Source organism: Lissotriton helveticus, chromosome 5_1, assembly GCF_964261635.1.
Source record: "Lissotriton helveticus chromosome 5_1, aLisHel1.1, whole genome shotgun sequence".
Classification (NCBI taxonomy): Eukaryota; Metazoa; Chordata; class Amphibia; order Caudata; family Salamandridae; genus Lissotriton; species Lissotriton helveticus.
This window is the reverse complement of record NC_136065.1, coordinates 226978573-226996876: the sequence shown is the minus strand read 5'-3', so window position 1 is coordinate 226996876 and position 18304 is coordinate 226978573. Positions and strand designations below refer to the sequence as shown.

Here is an 18304-nt window from a genome sequence, read left to right as displayed (position 1 = left end):
CCATAATCTCAAAGAATATTCTCAAAAAAAGATAAAGCTTTATGCTTACACATAACTGAACTGCTGCATTTGAGTAGGGCTGACATGCTAGAAAGTGGCATTAGAACATTAATTAATATGCCCATATTGTCCCTTTATAAAGGAATCTCTGGTTCATTTCGTTTGTTCCCTTTCTTTAAAACAGCTGGATACAGTTGGCCGAAGCCTATATTTATTTGACTTAAACATCAGAGTTCGTGTAAGCAACTTGTTCAGTTACTAGTAGTGAATGTGTGCTATGAGAATATTTGTACTTACTAAGGCCTGTTTGGACCACTGCCACGGTTAGGTCCAGTCGACTGTCTACCTTTTTCCATTTGGCCCAACTGTGAAAAACACTGTACTCATTTCCAATGTTGGTATTTTCACATAGGCTGTCCCCTTGTCCTGAAGAAGACCCGCTGTGACTCTGTTGTAATCACGTGCTACCTAGGGTCGAAAAGTCGACATACCATGACAATCCATACCCTATGTTCTCCAACCCACTAAAAATAATAAAAGGAGCAATAGTAGGATTGGAGATTCAAATGACTAGGGACAGATGTCCATTGAGTTCTACATTTTATTCACTGTGGCATATAGCACTGTACATATTATCGTCTCTCACTACACTGTGTCACTTTTCGATCACCTACTCACTTATAAGTCACCTTCTCACCATTCTATGACAGCCTACAAATGCTTTGATAATAAAGTTTTTTGTGAAAAATTGTGGGAAAGCAAAAACAAAAAAACTAAGGATTACAATATACTAATTTCGATTGACTTCGTCTATGTGCGTTTCCTTCTGTTTTCAATACATTCATTGTATTAATTGTAAAGAAATTGTTTACCCGACAGAATCAATTTTAGTACACTGTCTATATGCCCAGGTTCTGAGGGATACTAGGTCACCCCATTACATTTTATGCTGTTTTAGATATTTGGCAGAATGGGTCCCGCCATTGGGTTTTTGGGCAGTTTTCCCACTGGCAGATTAGGTGGTCCACCTGCCCGATTCAGATGATGGCCTTGCCCATCGCAAGAAGACCGCCCCAGTCCCACTGACTCCACCAGGCTTCCTTGACTGCGCCAACGGCAAAAGGGCCTGAAATGCCTGGCGGTGGGACTCCAGCCACAATTCATTCCAAACTCATTACAATGTGCCTTCCCGCTGGCCCTACTGTGCATGGACTACCTACTACTTTCAGGTGGCGGAATTGAAGGAAATAAGACAAGAACGTACCTATTTCCTGCTTTCTGTTTTTTGTTTCCTTCTTCTACCCCTTCATCCAGGTCGTTTATTATAAGGTTTTATTCAAAGTATGGTTTGTTATTTTAGCCTACTGTAGTATAAATATTAGGGTAGTTTTATTTCACAGTATTTTGTTTAGTTTGTAGTTTAGTTTACGGATTAGTTTATTATAACCTAAAATTTTGTTTAGTAGAAGACTTAACTTACATTTTTATGTTAACTTGACTATTTGGGAGGCTTTATTAAAACATCGCAAAATACTGTATTTAAGAAATACAGTCTTGTAATCCATCAAAGACCACCCTCTGTGATGTTCCTTTGTAATACACGATAACAAAGTGTTCTTCACAATGCACATCTCCTAACAAATTTTGCATGGCTTTCTCACCAGCATAATATTTACATAAGATAATCGATTGCTGCTGATATCTAGTGACTGCTGCTGGTCAAGATGTAAAATCCTGTAAAGGCCAGCTCAGCAATTTAGTTCTTGGGAGTTTGCTAGAGCAAAATTAAGTTGGCTAACATAGCTCATAGTGTAACACAATTTTAATGCCACGTCAGTGACTGATGCAAGTACAGCCTCTCAGAGGTGATCTTTCCCAAAATGAAGTTTAACGACACTCACACTCACCTGTACATGACTTGAAGCCCACTCAGAGGCTTGCAATCATTCCATTCTAGCTTGATGGACCCACTGCTTAGAAGTTTGGTTGCAGGGGGGTGGGGTCTGGGAAGGCGCTGGAGCTTCAATAGTGTGGTTGACACCTCTTCAAGGAGTTCCTTCCCAACAGTGTTAGAGACAGAAATTTTCTAGGTGAAGAGGAGAAAAACATGTTACTTATCTCGATTCTCGTTCTAAGTGTATAAACTTTTGTCTAATCTGTTTAATGTTCCAAACATTACACAATCTCAAATTCCATTTGTTTCAGCCGAAGTATTATTTTCAGAACTATTCAGGTGTCTTGAAATGAAATGTAGCTATTACTTAACACAGGACAAATGTATGGCAAATTTGATCAATGCAAAAGACTAACATTCCTTTGATCTGAACAAAACACATTCACTGCAGATTCTATGAATGCACAGTTCATGACACATTTTCCTTTAGTCAGCGAATAAGGTTTTAACAATGCAGGGTTTCATGGGCCTGATTTAGAGTTGGATGATAATGGGACGTCCCCCAATTTCTAAAGGAAGCTCTAGATCCAGAGAAATCCTTAAATTGAATTTCTCCGACTGTGGGGATAGTATTCTACAGGAAATTATGCCTGTGCATTCCCTTTTCATGTTCAGCCTTCCGCCAGAAATAAAATGATTTACTTTTACCAGCGAACTCTTGTTCAGGCCACATGTATTTAGGCGTGTTTTAAAATTCATGCAGAATCCCATGTGAAGGAAGCATTGTATTCTGTTGTCTCTAGTGCAGACACTTATCCATGATCTCACTACGTCACTTCTACCAAGGGTCATGCTGCCCTCCATAGTGGTTGCCAAACTTCACCACCCTGTGGTAAATGATGTGTAGTGTGCCCACTGCCTCAAAGAGACTATTCACACACCTCAACATAATCCCATCAACCGCTAAAAGTGCCTGAGACTTTTCCACAGGCCTTTAATCTGACCCAATCAATCCCCCAACCAGTCACCCATACTGTTTACACCCAGCAATGACAGGAGCCATGCTCTTTTATTTTGAAGATATCATCTTTCTGAATTATTTTAAGGCACTTTTTTTTTATCTTTGGGAACCTAGTTCATACTGGTGGTGTTCTAAGACAATTTAAAGCTAGTGACTGATAGCAATATTGCAACTGCCCTGATACTGCTTGATAATGATATTTGACATTGGCAACCATGACACCCCTGTCAGTCACCTAGACCAGCGAGGACTGGCAGGATCTGCATAGGCTAATCCTAACTGTTGAGCAGATTTCAGGCCTTCCATTGCTTTCTCTCTTCTGTTTGTCAGACTGATCAATGAGCTATGGAGTGCTTCAGAGATCCTCGCATTTCACCCATCCTTTTCAATACTTATATTCAGTATCTAGCCACCGTTAGAGGGTTCCACGGCTTTCATATCTACTTGTTTCTTTATGTTACACAAGTTCAACTCAGGTTGGGTTGAGAACAAGACTATAGTGACTAAGAAAAACACATTTTCCATGTTGGGTATCCAGGACTGGGTGGGCAGCCATTTACTCTGACAACACAGACGTTAAGGTAGTGTGCAGAAGGAACAATCAGTGGACACTTTTCTGTTGTTCATTTGAGAAGAGAGTTTGGCCTCCCATGGAAGTTGATTTAACAAAATTCCAGAGTGCAAAGTGATATAAAGCACCCATAGACTCACATTGCTAATAGGAGAAGATCTCCGCCCTTCTTGTATCTCAACAGTTTTCAGTATTCAACTGCATCTTTACAGGAAGTCTAAGTAAGAAAGACTACAGGTTGTACAGGTGGGTCTAAGGGCCCTGCTGACTTTCTATTCCCGCTGCTGTTTCAATATCTCCTGTGTCATGATTTGGCAATGACAGCACTGGGGGAACAATGGAGTAAACTCCTAAGGACTGTCTAGGTGTCCATCTCCAGTTAATGTAGTAACCCAGGACTTGGGAACGATGGTTGATGAAAGTCAATTATTTGTTTCTTTCAGCAGTAAGAAGCTTCTGAGTGAATATGCATTTTAGGAATATCTTATGCATAGACGGCATAATGAATGTTTATTGTCTAACTCCTTCCTTTGCATGACTCCCCTGTGCCCTACGGCCAAAATTTGTACTGTGTTAGTAAGTTGTTGAATATGTCAATTGGATAGCAAAAGTTAAATGTAAATCTCTTCACACATTGCAAATGATTGAATCAATTCCACGTTCTGAATATTGTACTACTGAATATCGAGACTCTGAATATCATGGTAGAAGAATATCATGGGCAAAATATCAAAGACCAAAAAATTGAAAGGTAAGTGCATATAGAGGAAATAAAGGGCCTTATTACGATGTCCAGTTTCTGGCATTTCAGCCGTCTTCAGCCCGGCTTGTTTGAATCCAGTGGCAAAGTGAGCAAGGGACTCACGTCTGAGCATACCCTGCCAAATTATGGCGAACAAAATGGTGGGATGGGTATGCCCAGACGTGAGTCCCATGCTCTCCACACCACTGGAGTCAAGCTATCCTGGCTGAACATGGCTGATAGCCAGAAACCGGTCCTAGGATGCTTGATTCCGGTCCAGGAAAGACATGGCTTGGCAGTTCGGGCTGGACTGTTTCCATGAGGCACAGGGTCAAGGCTGATTTGCATATGGCCATGTCTGACTGGGGTGGTGTGGAGTGCAAAAAAACGATGGATTTAGGCCCAGATCTCTGTACTGGGGTGAATGTATGACATTGATCTGCATTCTGTCCATCAATTGCTGTTTTTGCATTTGTCACCCCGAGTGGGATGGGTATGCTCTGACGTGAGTCCCATGCTCTGCACACCACTGGAGTCAAGCTATCCTAGCTGAAGACGGCTGATAGCCAGAAACCGGTCCTAGGATGCTTGATTCCGGTCCAGGAAAGACATGACTTGGCAGTTCGGGAAAGGCATGGCTTGGCAGTTCGGGCTTGACTGTTCCCATGAGGCATGGGTCAAGGCTGATTTGCATATGGCCATGTCTGAACTAGGGTGGTGTGAAGTGCAAAAAAACGATGGATTTAGGCCCAGATCTCTGTACTGGGGTGAATGTATGACATTGATCTGCATTCTGTCTATCAATTGTTGTTTTTGCCTATGGCATAACAGGCAGGAAAAGGTAAGAGGAGGGGGCGTAGCTATATTCTACAACAAACGGATAGCTATGGATAAGCTAGTTGCAGAGAGCCTCGAAAGTGCGGAAGTTTTGGAGGTAAAACTCTGCTCCAAATCCCCATGCCTGGTACTTCTGGTGGTGTGCCGCCCTCCTCGATCGACTCCCCGTTTCAATGAGCTACTCACGGAACTAATCAATGATTTACGCTCACGGTACCAACGAATCCTGGTGGTAGGGGACCACTGGGACCAGGCGCCCAGAGAGTTAAATGTCTGTCAACTGGAGGAGGACATGACCACTATGGGGCTTCAACTGATTGACTCCACTACCCATGACAAGGGACATTCCCTCGACTTCATCTGGACCACCCAGCCACCGGCTAGCCTGAACCACATCAGTCCTTGCGCCTGGTCGGACCACTCTCTGATCAGGTGCGGGGTCCTGCTGGCCATTTGACTGGAGCAGTCCCCATGTGCCCCTCACCCCCCCGCCCCCCCCCCCCTCCACTCCCCCTCAGAGTGGAGAGTGGTGCGAGGTTGGAATAAAATCGGGGAAGCCGACCTAGTAGATACTCTGCACAGTATCCCCCCAAAAAGACAACGGACGGGGAACCTTGATCAAGAGAGTGAGGTCCTCACCTGCAAACTGAAAGAGGCCATAAATAAGGTGGCACCTGCCCGGAGGAAAAGAGTTTGGGTGCCGCTCGCCGTGAGGTTTGATTTGCCCTGTGTTTGCTTCCACGTCGCTACAGGAGTAGCTGATTAGACTTTTTTCCAGCCTTTTGCAGCTTAGAGGAGGAAGGAGACTTACTGCCTGGCCGCAGAGGAGGTGAGAGGCGCCCCCTCCCAGTGCCACGCCCCCTCTCCCCCAACAGCAATTTAAGCAAGGCTATTAACGCGTATCGCGGGACGCGCGCGGGTCGCAGCCCGGAGCGAAGCCCAGGCAAAGGGCGGGCCCTCTACGGCCCTCCAAGGCCAGACAAGGCTTGGCTTGGCCACCCCCCTTTTGTTTACCAAAAAGTAAAGAGATTGCACGCCAACATACTGTAAGAGCGGGATTACAAGCCGGGTATGTCTACACCCACTGATGACGTTTTACCCTCCAGGGTAGGTTCTTCTATTCTGGGCCCACTGGATAAATATTTTATAAAAGCCAATGCGGAAGTTGATAGAGAGTTGGCCCTGGCAGAGCGCCGTGCAGCTCGACGGCTATCAATTGAGCAACTTAAAAACACAGCCTGGGATACTGGTATTAAAGCTATCCCAGATGTCCATTTGGATCACAAAACTCGGGAAACCTCTGATGACGATTTATTCAATATAGATAATGTTCCTTTAATTTTCCAGTCCAGCTCGTCCCCCAAAGATCAGATTTTTACCAGCCATCAATTGGAGCAACCCCTCCCTAGCAGTAATTTAATTATTGATCTTGATACCCCTAGACCTATTAATACTCACGAAAGTACATGTATTATGGAGCTGGGACAGCAAAGACAATGTGATTTATTTACTTTTAAATATAAAGCCCCTAAAACGTTGAGAGGCACTAACTCGGTGAAAAGGAAAAAGGTCATAACCAGATCCCCACCAAAAAAGCGAAGGAAGAAAAGCCTAGGCCAGAACGATATAATCATCCACAAAATAATGCCCCAAAAGGATTCATTAATGAAAGAATTACATAACCTAGCTGAAGGGGCGTCCAATGTCCTTACTAATACACTAAATAAAACACTAATTGCTCAGGCTCCGCCAATTTTGAAAGACTTTGTAGATGCGATGGAGCACATTATGAAAGCATTACTCATGCCAATATTGGAGAGAGTAAGGAAACAAGGAACTCAATTGGATACCCTCATAGGATGCCCTACCCTAAATACCTTAACTAGTAATAATATGGCAAACTCCCCACCGACTCTCAAAGACAAAGAGAAAGTAACAAAAGAGGTAAAAACGTCCAACCCTGACATAACTGTAATACCATCAAAAACCCGCACCATACCACCTCCCACAGTTCCTTTGTGTGAAATAAACAAAGTTCCTAAGGTTTCATCTAAATTGCCAGTAGACCCTCGAGCACAGTCAGCTCAAATTAAATCTCTCGTGGATTCGGCAAGAATGGGGAATACCAAGTCCACGCGGGATACGAGGACCTTTACCCAGAAACATAAGAGACCACTGGGTGAGAGACATGTGGATCTACCTCCAGCAGCATCTCACAATGTTATTATTCTAACAGGGGTTCCACCTCTACAACCTGAAGTAAGATATGAAGACCCTGTTAGCCTCAAAAATAAGGTCATTTATTGGCTAAAAAAGAACAGGCCACTGCCACCACACCTAAACGGTGATATTATTATGGTGAGGAGAACTAGCTGGGTAGGTTTACGCCCCAAAGATATTGAGGGCGACGTAATTATAATTACTTTTAAAGATCCTAGAGTTACAATCCATATAATGGACTGGTTTACTGCTACCAATAAAGGCCCTATTTCACCCAAATCCTTATTATATTTTTACCCAGAAGCCTTAATGCCCCCAAAACCATATGGTGCCACACAACATCATGAGAACTTCACAACTCAATACCATCAAAGATCAATGTGTAAATTCCAAATTCCAGGACAGGGAAATAGGGGTGAAATTTTTACTACCTTTAATCCACACTTGCAAGATGGCAGGTCGTGGAGAAACAAAACTTATTTAACTCCTAGATATGAGCAAGCTGGTTATGGCAACTTCTTCCCACCAATAACTCCAACTTGGAATTTTCCCTGTAATAATTACTATGAGCCGCTCTACGGCTTGGAGGATATAGACTGACTCCCCTTTGAGAATAACCAAAGGGGGGAGGGTGAGGAAAATACTAGTATACTCTCAAATATACCATCTATGAAGAGCCTCCTGAAAAATACTGAAATAACAAAAGACCTGGTAAATGGAATAAACATGCAGCTCCCAGTACATCGTTTCCCCCTGGTTGACCAGCCTCTTAATACAAAAACTTTGCCTACTTGTATGGTAACACAAGATCTATCCTCCAAGCTACACATTCTTAGCTGGAACTTGGCGGGCATATCTTCAAAAATTACTCAACCAGCATGGCTGGAGGTGGTTAACTCATATTCTGTCCTGTGTTTCCAGGAAACCTGGGTCCTTACCCCGATACATTTACTGGGCTTCCAAACTTTTCACTCAGCAGCAATAGAGAGTAATCAGGGTAGACACCGGGGGGGACTGTGTATATATGTAAGTGTAGACGTGGGACACAGGATACGGAAATGTGTAATGGGGGATTTTTCCAAAATCATAGTTATGGATTTGGGCTCAGCTTTGAGTCTATTAATCATTAATCTGTATAATAATATCCCCTTAGATCGCTTGGAGAAAACACTAGATGATTTGTCGCATTCTATTATTTCGATTAAAGAAATGCGGGGGGGGAATGCGTCACAGCACTTATGGGTGATTTTAATTGTCATATCTGCCAAAATATTTCCAGGGGGGGTGTAAATTTTCTCCTTCGCACGATAAGGAATCAGAGGATGATATGCCCGATCACTTTGTGCACACAAATACAGGGGAATTATTAAATAATTTCATGGCATCGTTCAACTTAGACTTTGCAAATGTCCTATCATCCCCCTTGAAACCATTTAAACCGACATACCATGGAAGAGGAGTAAATTCCACCATTGATTTCATCCTTTTTTCGAAGGTGCACTCTTCTTTCATATTCTGTTGGGATACCTTGGACCACCTTTTTGGTGATCACTATCCTCTTGCTCTAGCCATTGTGTTACCTTTTTCCACCCCTAGCCACGGAAATTCCGGACCTAAATACGAACAACCCATTCGACTAGGTACTCTAAATGGTTATTCCATCAAATGGGATAAAATTAACCCAACTAATCTCCTTAAAAATTTACTTAAGCTGAGATGGGAGGAGATACACACCTGCTTGTCTACAAACGAACATCCTCAAGCAATATTGGAAGCCTTCTTGAAAATTCAAGAGAGTCTTAAAACGCTCCTTACAAGACAGTTCAAGCAAGTCCCTATTACCCCAAAAGGGTGGTTTGACAAAGAGTGTACAAGAGCCCTAAAATCTCTCAAGAAAGTTCTCCACACAATACCTAAACAGGTTATGGAGACACGCCAAGCTAGACTTCGATACCATCTTGCCATTAAAAACAGGAAAAATACTCTTAAAAAAGAAGCTTGGCAGACTCTTTTGTCAACAAGTGAAAATAGGGACTCCTCAGCCTTCTGGAAATTTTTAAACGCCCCACTCCCATGGACAAAAACAACTAAGAGACACCTGGACCTCGCAATAGGGGGTGATACTTGGGCTGCCCATTTTCAAGAATTATATAGTAAACCTAGTCCTGTAAATGGCACCCCTTTGGATTCTACCCTGCCTCCACATTTAACATATACCTCCAGGAGCAAAAGTATTCCTAATATTGTGTTTTTACATGAAGAGGTGACTGAAGCAATAAGGGAGAGTCCGTCCGGGAAGGCGCCTGGCCCGGATGCCATCCCTGCAGACGTGTTTAAGGCCGAGATACATATGTGGGCACCAATATTAACCGCTGTTTTGAATTCAGCGAATGCCTTTGGCCAACTTCCAACTTGGGCCGAAGCAATAGTGATACCCATATATAAAAAAGGAGACAGGCACCTACCATCATGCTATCGGCCTATCTCCTTGCTCGATTCCACCATGAAGATTGCGGGGCGAATCATCCTGAAACGCTTGCAAAAATGGACAGAAGAGGAGAACATACTCTCAAGATTACAATATGGTTTCCGAACGGGAAGGGGTACAGTCGAGCAGAGCTTGAACTTACATCTTATTATGTCAAAATATGTGGTGATTAAAAGGGGAACTCTCTATATAACATACATAGATCTAAGCTCTGCTTTTGACTGTGTGGTCCACGACCAATTGTGGGAAACTCTTGACCATCTAGGGATGGATCCATCAATTCTTGCCTTCATAATGAAATTGTATAAAGATGCTGGTGCTAGGGTGCGGTTTGGTTTGAAGGGAGAATGCTCACCAAGGTTTACCATCAATAGAGGGGTTAGGCAGGGTTGCATCCTAGCCCCCCTGCTTTTTTCCCTCTACATAAATGCCATCGGTGAGCATTTAAAAAACATTGAATGTGACTACCCTAAGGTGGGAGGCCAAGCCATCCCAATCTTGTTGTATGCCGATGATGCGGCTATCATCTCACAAACAAGATTGGGGTTACAAAGAGCTGTCGCTGCATTTACCAACTATATGCATGAAAGGGGCTTGAAAGTCAACATTGGGAAGACCTTCTCTATGGCCTGCAGTAAGGGCAGAAAGAAAATTCCATGCTCCATTTTTATCAAGGATCAAAAACTGGAAACAGTTGACAACTTTACGTACCTTGGTATAAGTATAAACAGGAAGGTATTATGGCAGCCCGCTGTTAAAGCAAGGAAACTTGCCTTTGTTAGAGCAATTGGAGGTATACGTGACTTTTCAAGTAAAATAGGAGGGAGGCCAGTTAAACAACTCATTATGATCTATAAAGCCAAGTGTGTCTCCACAGCTATCTATGGGGCTGGCCTCTGGGGCATTGAAAATGACATCTCATCAATCCAAGTGGCTGAAAACAACTTCCTAAGATACCTGTTAGCGACATCGAAATCCACATCAGTCTACATGATGCATATTGAGCTAGACCTACCGTTCATCATAGATTTAATTAAAGTTGAGCCACCACTTCTATGGCACAAAATTTGGACTACTGCAGAGACTGCTCTAAACCGCGATATAATTATGGATATCCTTAATCTAGAGGGGGCAAAACATATGAAATGGCTTACATATGTCAAAAAGATGTTCCAAGATATAGATCGGCCTGAATATTACACCGACAAAACGACATTGGAGAATATCTCAAGAAAAGAACTGAGAAAGACTCTATTGGACTGCCTAGAAGCCAAAAGGTGGGCGACCCAGAAATTAAATAAATCAGTCCAGGCCTATCAAAGGATCACAGTTAATAAAGGGTTACAACGATATCTGTCCAGTGACAATTCCTGTTACACAAGAATGTTGCTTACAAGATTTAGGTTGGGCTCCTTTTTTCGCTTAATAACTTTTCCGATATGTAATGACTGGTCGCGAAATTTGAGCTTATGCCCTTGTGATCACACGTCTGTCCAATCAAATATTCACTCCATATTATTTTGCACTTATTATACCACCCTAGGAAATCTTTACTGAGACCCTTGCTGAAAAAATGGGGTCTAAGATCCTGCAGAGACGCCTTTGAACGTCTACAAGAGCTAGAGGACAAGGATGTCATATGTAAAATGGAATATTTTTAAAAATTATTACTTAAATTTAGAAATGCGTTAGCCGGTACAACTTGATTCGGTAAACAGCTAAAGATCCTACTGTACTTTAGTTTGTTCCTAATTACGGTGTCCGTCTCAAGATTATTTCTTATGAAAAATGTTTTTATACTCAAATTCTATATATACCTTGCTTCTTTTGGATAATTAAGTGTTATAAATGTTATAAATGTGAGAAGATTCGTTTTTAATCAATTTTTTTAATGCTTTTATGATATTCAATGTAAATATCGAATAAAGCTTATTTTGATTTGATTTGATTTGAGTTAGGAACAAGGGCAAAGGACCTGAGGGAAAGGAAGCAAATTCTACACCAACATGAGAGTCAATGGCGCAAATCATACGACCCAGTGGCACTTGCAGGCTACAAAGTCATGTTGACCACATACAAAAAAGCCATCATGACCAGGAAGGTCGAATATTACGAGGCGAGAATCACGGACGCTAATAACAAGCAGAAAGAAACCTTCTGAATCTTAAAAGAACTTAGCCAGAAACTAGAGCAGAACTCCACTGCCAGTCCGGTAGAATGCAATAAGTTCCTGTCCTCCTTCCTCCACAAAGTCAGGGACATCTTAACTGACATTCACAATACAGCCACTAAGCAGTGCCCTCTGGCAGTGGGCCCAGCCCCTCGCGCCCTCGGTAAGCATCTCACCTCCCTCCCACGGTTGGACCGAGACTCCCTGTCCCTTTTGATGGACCGTGCTAAGTCAGATTTACCAGCGGACCCCTGCCCACCAAGGGTTTTCCGAATGGCCCTACCTGGAGTAGAGAGGGAGGTCCTTGACCTGCTTAACCGATCTCTGGAGACGGGTCGTGCCCCCGCTGAGCTCAAGAAAAACAGGGTTATCCCCCTACTGAAAAAAACAGGGGCAGATGTAGCCAATCTTAAGAAGTATAGGCCCTCATCGCCCGGCTCCCCTTCCTGGCGAAAGTAGTGGAACAACGTGCCATCAAAACTCTGTCACTCTTCACTGAGGAACAACAGCTACTCCAGGTACGGCAGGCAGGCTTCAGGGCCCACCACAACACAGAGCTGGTGATGCTGGATGAACTTAGGCTCACATCCAACAGCAGGAAGCCGAGCTCCCTAGTTCTACAAGACCTATCTGCGGTATTCGACACGGTCAATCACGAACAACTACTGGCCTGGATCTCAGAATTGGGTATCCATGGGCTGGTACATCAATGGATTGCGTCCTTCCTGTCAGGTCGGTCTCAAGCGGTCCAACTGGGTGATCAGGTGTCTAATATCGGCGCACTAACTTGCGAAGTCCCCCAGGGCTCAGCGCTGTCCCCCCTTCTCTTTAACATCTACCTCCAGCCACTTGTATACCACTCTGGCCCGCATGGACTGCCAAATGTTTATTTACTCGTATGAACCACAAATAATCCTCTAGATTGACAATTCCTCCTAGGCCCACGGACACGTGCCAAACATACTTAGGTACACGGTTAACTAGATGACAGCCAACTCGCTTAAAATACATCCAGACAAAACCGAGGTCCTTGCCATCACTACCAAAAACAACCCCGGGAACGACCTCTTCTGGCCACGAGAGCTGGGTACCACTACTACGCCAGTCCCGGTAGTAAAAAGCCTAGTGTAGCGGTTCAGAAGGAGGGACTCAGACACCAGAGTATGGTAAATGGGGTTTTATGTTTATGAAGATTTTTTTCTTCCTCTGGGTAAGTCTTTCACGAGCTAGGGTTGCCAGGTCCAAGGTGTCGGCAAGGGCACGGGGTCTTCGTGGACTGGTCCGCCTTCTCTCTTCCTCAGGGAATTGCTGTTCTCTCTCTCTGGCCGGGTTCCAGCGCCACATGTGGGAAACAAAGAGAGGGCTTTTAGCACTCTCACTTTTTATGGTAACGTTCCCTCGGGGCACCAGGGAAGTGAGGACACCGGTGGTTTGTGTGCTGTACGTACAGATTAACAGTGAACTAGACGGGTGAAGGGTAATATTGTGAGGAAAAGGAGGTAGGGGGGGAAATCTGGGAAATGAGTAGGTCGGGAAGTGAGGACGATATTTACACTAACTACACGGCGTTGCCACGCCGCCCCAGCCAACCCGTAATGCGGTGACGCACCTGAGTGAGCCACACTCCTCCCTGGGTGTGTCTGGGCGGTGCTTGGGAACGTTGGCCTCCAGGCACTGCTACCTCCGCTCTCCGCTCCTCCGTAATGTCCTCGTTCTGCTCTCCTCCGTCCGCCACAGTCTCCCTTCATTCTCCACTCTTCTCACAGGTGTCGGGACACACGGATACTTCCTCTTCCTGCTTTTTGTCCACTCCTCCCGTCAGCACGTCACCGGGGGGCGTACCTTGTTCCTCCAGTCGACTCGCTCGGCACAGCAACGCCTTGTAGGTGGGTATGTCTTCTCCGGTATACTCTGTCCCCTTAAAGACACAGTCCTCATTTCTTGAGGGAAGTTGATTCCACCACGCTTCGGACTCCGTTTCCCAGGTGTCCTGAAGCGGTCAAAGAGAGGGGGTGTAAGGATTATCAGTCGACCACCGGTCTGTCTCAGTAGCGTCCCCCGCCACTCTGCTACACCTAGGCATCAAAATAGATGCCAAGCTCACCATGTCGAACCAAGTGTCCACTGTGGTCGGGACCTGCGTGGGCTTAATGAGACAACTGCGGAACTAGCTCCCCTCGTTTCATTCACAACACTACAGCTGGTCGTGTCGGCAATGAATGTGTCACGGCTGAACTACGGCAACGCCTTATACATTGGCCTACCAGAGATACTGATAACTAAACTACAAGTGGCCATGAACGATGCAGCTATGCTGATCTTCAGGCTGCCAAGATGGGCGCATGTTACTCCTTTACTGCAGCAGTTGCACTGGCTCCCTATTAAACAGAGAGCGAGGTTCAAAGGCCACTGCATAGCCCACAAAGCCATCCAAGGCCAGGCCCTAGTATACATCAAGGGGCACCTAGGGAACTGTGTGCCTGGACGTACTCTTCGGTCATCCGAGGCAGGCCTGCTGGCCTGCCCACGTTTCAAGACAACCTCTAAAGGCAACAGAGCCTTCTCTTTATTGATCCCTCAACTATGGAATAGGCTACCAGAGAGCCTACAAAAGGAATCTGCCCTTCTCCCCTGCAGGAAAAGACTCAAAACTCTTCTGTTCATAGGGGCTCTGGGGACAGCATAAGCCTCGACCGGGTGTATGTACATCTGACCGTTGGCGGGGTTTAGTTACTCTCTCGCAGCACTAAGAGACCTGCCGGTGATTATGTGCTCAATAAATCCCAGTTAACATAACATAACATAACATGACTGTACAAAGTGTCCCATTGTTACAATTCGTGAAGTTTCCAAAGTTTTTCAGTTTAATTTTACCATCGCCCATGCAATGTTTTACAGTGTATGTTTACAACATTACAAAATCATTTTCACCTAGCTACTTCCTGTCAAGATTGAAAATATATATAGGACTCTTCTCTGAAAGTTTACCTTTTAGGAAAGTAATTTGAAAAAAAAATACCAACTAGCAAGCAAATCGTGGGAAGTGTAAACCTATGCAGTGTTGTTGACTTGCAAAGTTTTGCATAGAACTTGATGAAGATTTCAAGACAAGAAACTTTTCAACTTTTCACAGCCCTGCTATTTTCTTGGCATTCTGTACAAGAAGGTGCAGAGACTGAATAAACGTGGCCTCACTTACAGAACAGCTTAATTAGACTCTTGCTAACAGCACCCCACTGTAAATTTGACCTTGGGTAAATACTTTTACAAGGCTGCCAAAAGATGATCCAGATTCTCAATAGACTCAGCTTGAAGTAGGAGAGAGTCTGCGTGGACTCTGGGTTGAAGTACTCTAAGATGGGTCAGAATCGGTTTACACCTCTTGAGGCACCTAGGATCTAAGGAGGACTCGCCTTAAGCTAAGCAATAATTCTAGTCACACAGACTTGGGTCAAACTGTAGTCAGCATCCAACGGAAATGGTCCCCACCATGAGATCATGCAACACTCCTGCATGGAGAGAGATGAAGGTACTATGCAAGGTGTACAAAAGTTTTGGGAGGAGCAGAGATGGCCAGAATAGCTTTATCATTCTCTTCCCCATTTAATCCCTTATTCCTTCACCTTCAGATTACTGTTCTACTTTTATGCCAATAATTCGAGGATTTTTTAATTATTTACCTTTAATAACTTCTCCAACTGGGGATGCTCCCTCATCTTGACCACTCCCGTGGGCTGGTTGGCCAACACTCTCACTGTCCTGAAAACAAATGATTCACTCTGTTACAAAGAAATATAAATCAGCATTCTCCACCTGTAAGAAGCAGATATAGTCCAGCTTTAGACTTCAGGAACATCTGTAATATTCCACCTGTTAGACATCAAGATGTGTGACATATTGCCATTGTGATAAGTCAGGGTAGAAGATGGTTTCCAAAATTCACAAAGAAATACGCTTTGTATTAAAACAACATTACCTAACCCTGCGAGAACTTGCCAGACTGTTCGGCCTCCTGTCCTCTTCCATCCTTGCCATGCCAGATCAGAGCTGAGTTTGTGATTGGACAACCTGGATGCCTGGAATGGATGTGAAATCTTTGGATCATCTCCGGATTACATTCTTGAATCTGATGTGAGCCTCCTTGTATGGGGCGCTCCTCTGGGAACTGAGAATACCGTGGGGCTGCGGTCCCACACATAGAGGGCTCACCATATAAACTTTCTGAGTTAACCACACTGCTTTCTGCACAGATGAGTTTCAAGCATTCCTTACAGGGCCGAGCAGTACTGCTGAAAATTGACAATTTTACGGCAGTAGCTTATATAAACCGTCTAGGTGACATGAAATCCACAGATCTATTGGTCGTAGCCAAAAAAGTTTGGATGTTCTGTCTGGCACACAAGATCACCTTCAAAGCAGAATACCTTCTCAGGGAATCCAATGTTTCAGCCAATTGGAATTCCTGGTTTCTGAGGGACTATAGCGATGGGAAGCTGTATGTATCGGTCTTCATAAAACTGTGCCTCCTGTGGGGGCCATTGAATTTGGATTTGTTTGCAAGCAGACTCACCTTTCAGCGGAAGAGATATTTCAGCTGGACGCCAGACCCGGGTGCTCTAGCTGTGAACGCCTTCCTGCAGCCCTGAAAAAGAACTCAGGCTTACTCCATCCCCCCTTTGCGATGATCAAGCGAGTTTTCAGACAGTCAAACAGGAGGTATGCTCTCTAGTTTTGATACCTCCCTTTTGGCTGTATCAAGCATGGTTTGCATTGATTTTGGAACTTGCCTGCGACATACCTTTTCTTCTTCCCGCAAAGAAAGGACTCTTAAGAAAAATAGATAGGGAGGAACACAACTAGCTACTTACCTGTAAGAATAGTTTTGCAGCTTAGACTCTTCTAGATTCACATACTGTGCATAGATTCACATACTGTGCATATTCCGCCATCTAGTGGTTGGAGTCGGAAAGTGTGTTTTTTTTATCTTTCTGTTGGGTGGTTGTGAAACTGGATCCCCCTGGGCAGGCTACAACCCCCTTTGTGTCTGTGCAAGCTCTCAGATAATTGTTTCCGCCATGGAGATCGGAGGTGCACTGAAGACATCTAAGAAACTACAGCAGCAGACGCAGGCAAGTAATGAAGCCCACCAGAAACTTCGATGAGAGAGGTGGTACCAAGGAGGGTTGCATGAGTGGGAAATCTTTGAGCAAAGCAGTTTGTTTACTGCTGCTCACTTTCTTCATCATGCACCAGGGCAAGTACATTTTTCGCTGGCTGAATACAGTCTCCAGGTATTTGTGGGGAAGTTTTAGCAGGGAGCTGATGCGTCATCCTCAAACGAGGTAAGAAGTTGCTCTTTAATATATAATATAGGAGCAAAAGCCTGGGTGCATTGCTCCACGTACTAGCTAAAAAAAAAATTTCAACACAGCACCGCCTTTTATTTTACCAAGTTGGAAAATGCAAGCACGTCTACCATGCTGCGCTTACAGCAAGTGTGTCAATGTGCTGTTTACACACTTCGTATTCAGTGTTTAAATTAATTTGAAATGTACTTTCATAGGTTTAGTACTATGTTGGCAATGCACAACAGTGCCTCTACCATATACCATGGGGCTTCTGGAGGACAAAATATTCCCCAGTCTTCCTCTTTGTTTCTAACAAAGCTAAAGGCTCAGATATGCGCACTATACTTACAAAGGTTTACCAAAAAAGGGGGCTTTAGGGCTTAAGAGAAGATTTTAGGGATCTCTTAAACAATATGCAGACCTATGAACCATCTTGCTTGGAAGGTAACAGGAGATCTCAAGAGATGTCAGGACTTTTGGGAAAAGCTGGGGAGCTCTTCAAGGAATACTGGGTTTCTGGTACCTGTAGTAGACACAACGGAATATGGGAGAAATTTATATGTTGGTTTCTGGCGAAGGATCTGGTCCCATGGAGGCACCTATAGTTCAAGTAGTTAACTTTCTAGTAGAACAGTTTGACAAGGGTCTTTGCTACGGAATGCTTAACTACTAAAGGTCTGCAGTCTCAGCTGGTCACGCCTTAGTAAGTGGAAAAAGTGATGTAAAAAATGTGTTGGTCTGGAGAATCCTTAAAATGATCAGATTGAGAAGACCACCGAAACCTAATAACAAGACACTCTGGAATATAAATCTACTTTTAAATGTATTCAATACTTGGCCAAGTAATACATTTCGTAGTGAAAAGATGCTTTCTATAAATCTAGCCTCCATACTGTTACTGATTTCCTGTTGTCATGTCTTGGATGTGAAGGCTTTAGAGGTAAGCAAAGGAGTTTAGGATGCCTTCAGAGTGACTTTTGAGCTCATTGTAAAAACTAAAACCATGTCTGACT

At 44.0% G+C, this 18304-nt stretch overlaps 1 protein-coding gene across 1 annotated transcript in view; it reads right to left on the bottom strand.

Annotated features, from left to right (window-relative positions):
* LOC144753068 (uncharacterized) overlaps positions 1–18304 on the bottom strand; it is a 172238-nt gene that overhangs the window by 63000 nt on the left and 90934 nt on the right. Inside the window, exons 6-7 of the mRNA XM_078640858.1 lie at positions 15624–15702; positions 1908–2086 (exon numbers count right to left, since the gene is read on the bottom strand). Of these exons, the coding sequence (XP_078496984.1) occupies positions 1908–2086; positions 15624–15702 (258 nt within the window). The remainder of the gene's footprint in view (positions 1–1907; positions 2087–15623; positions 15703–18304) is intronic.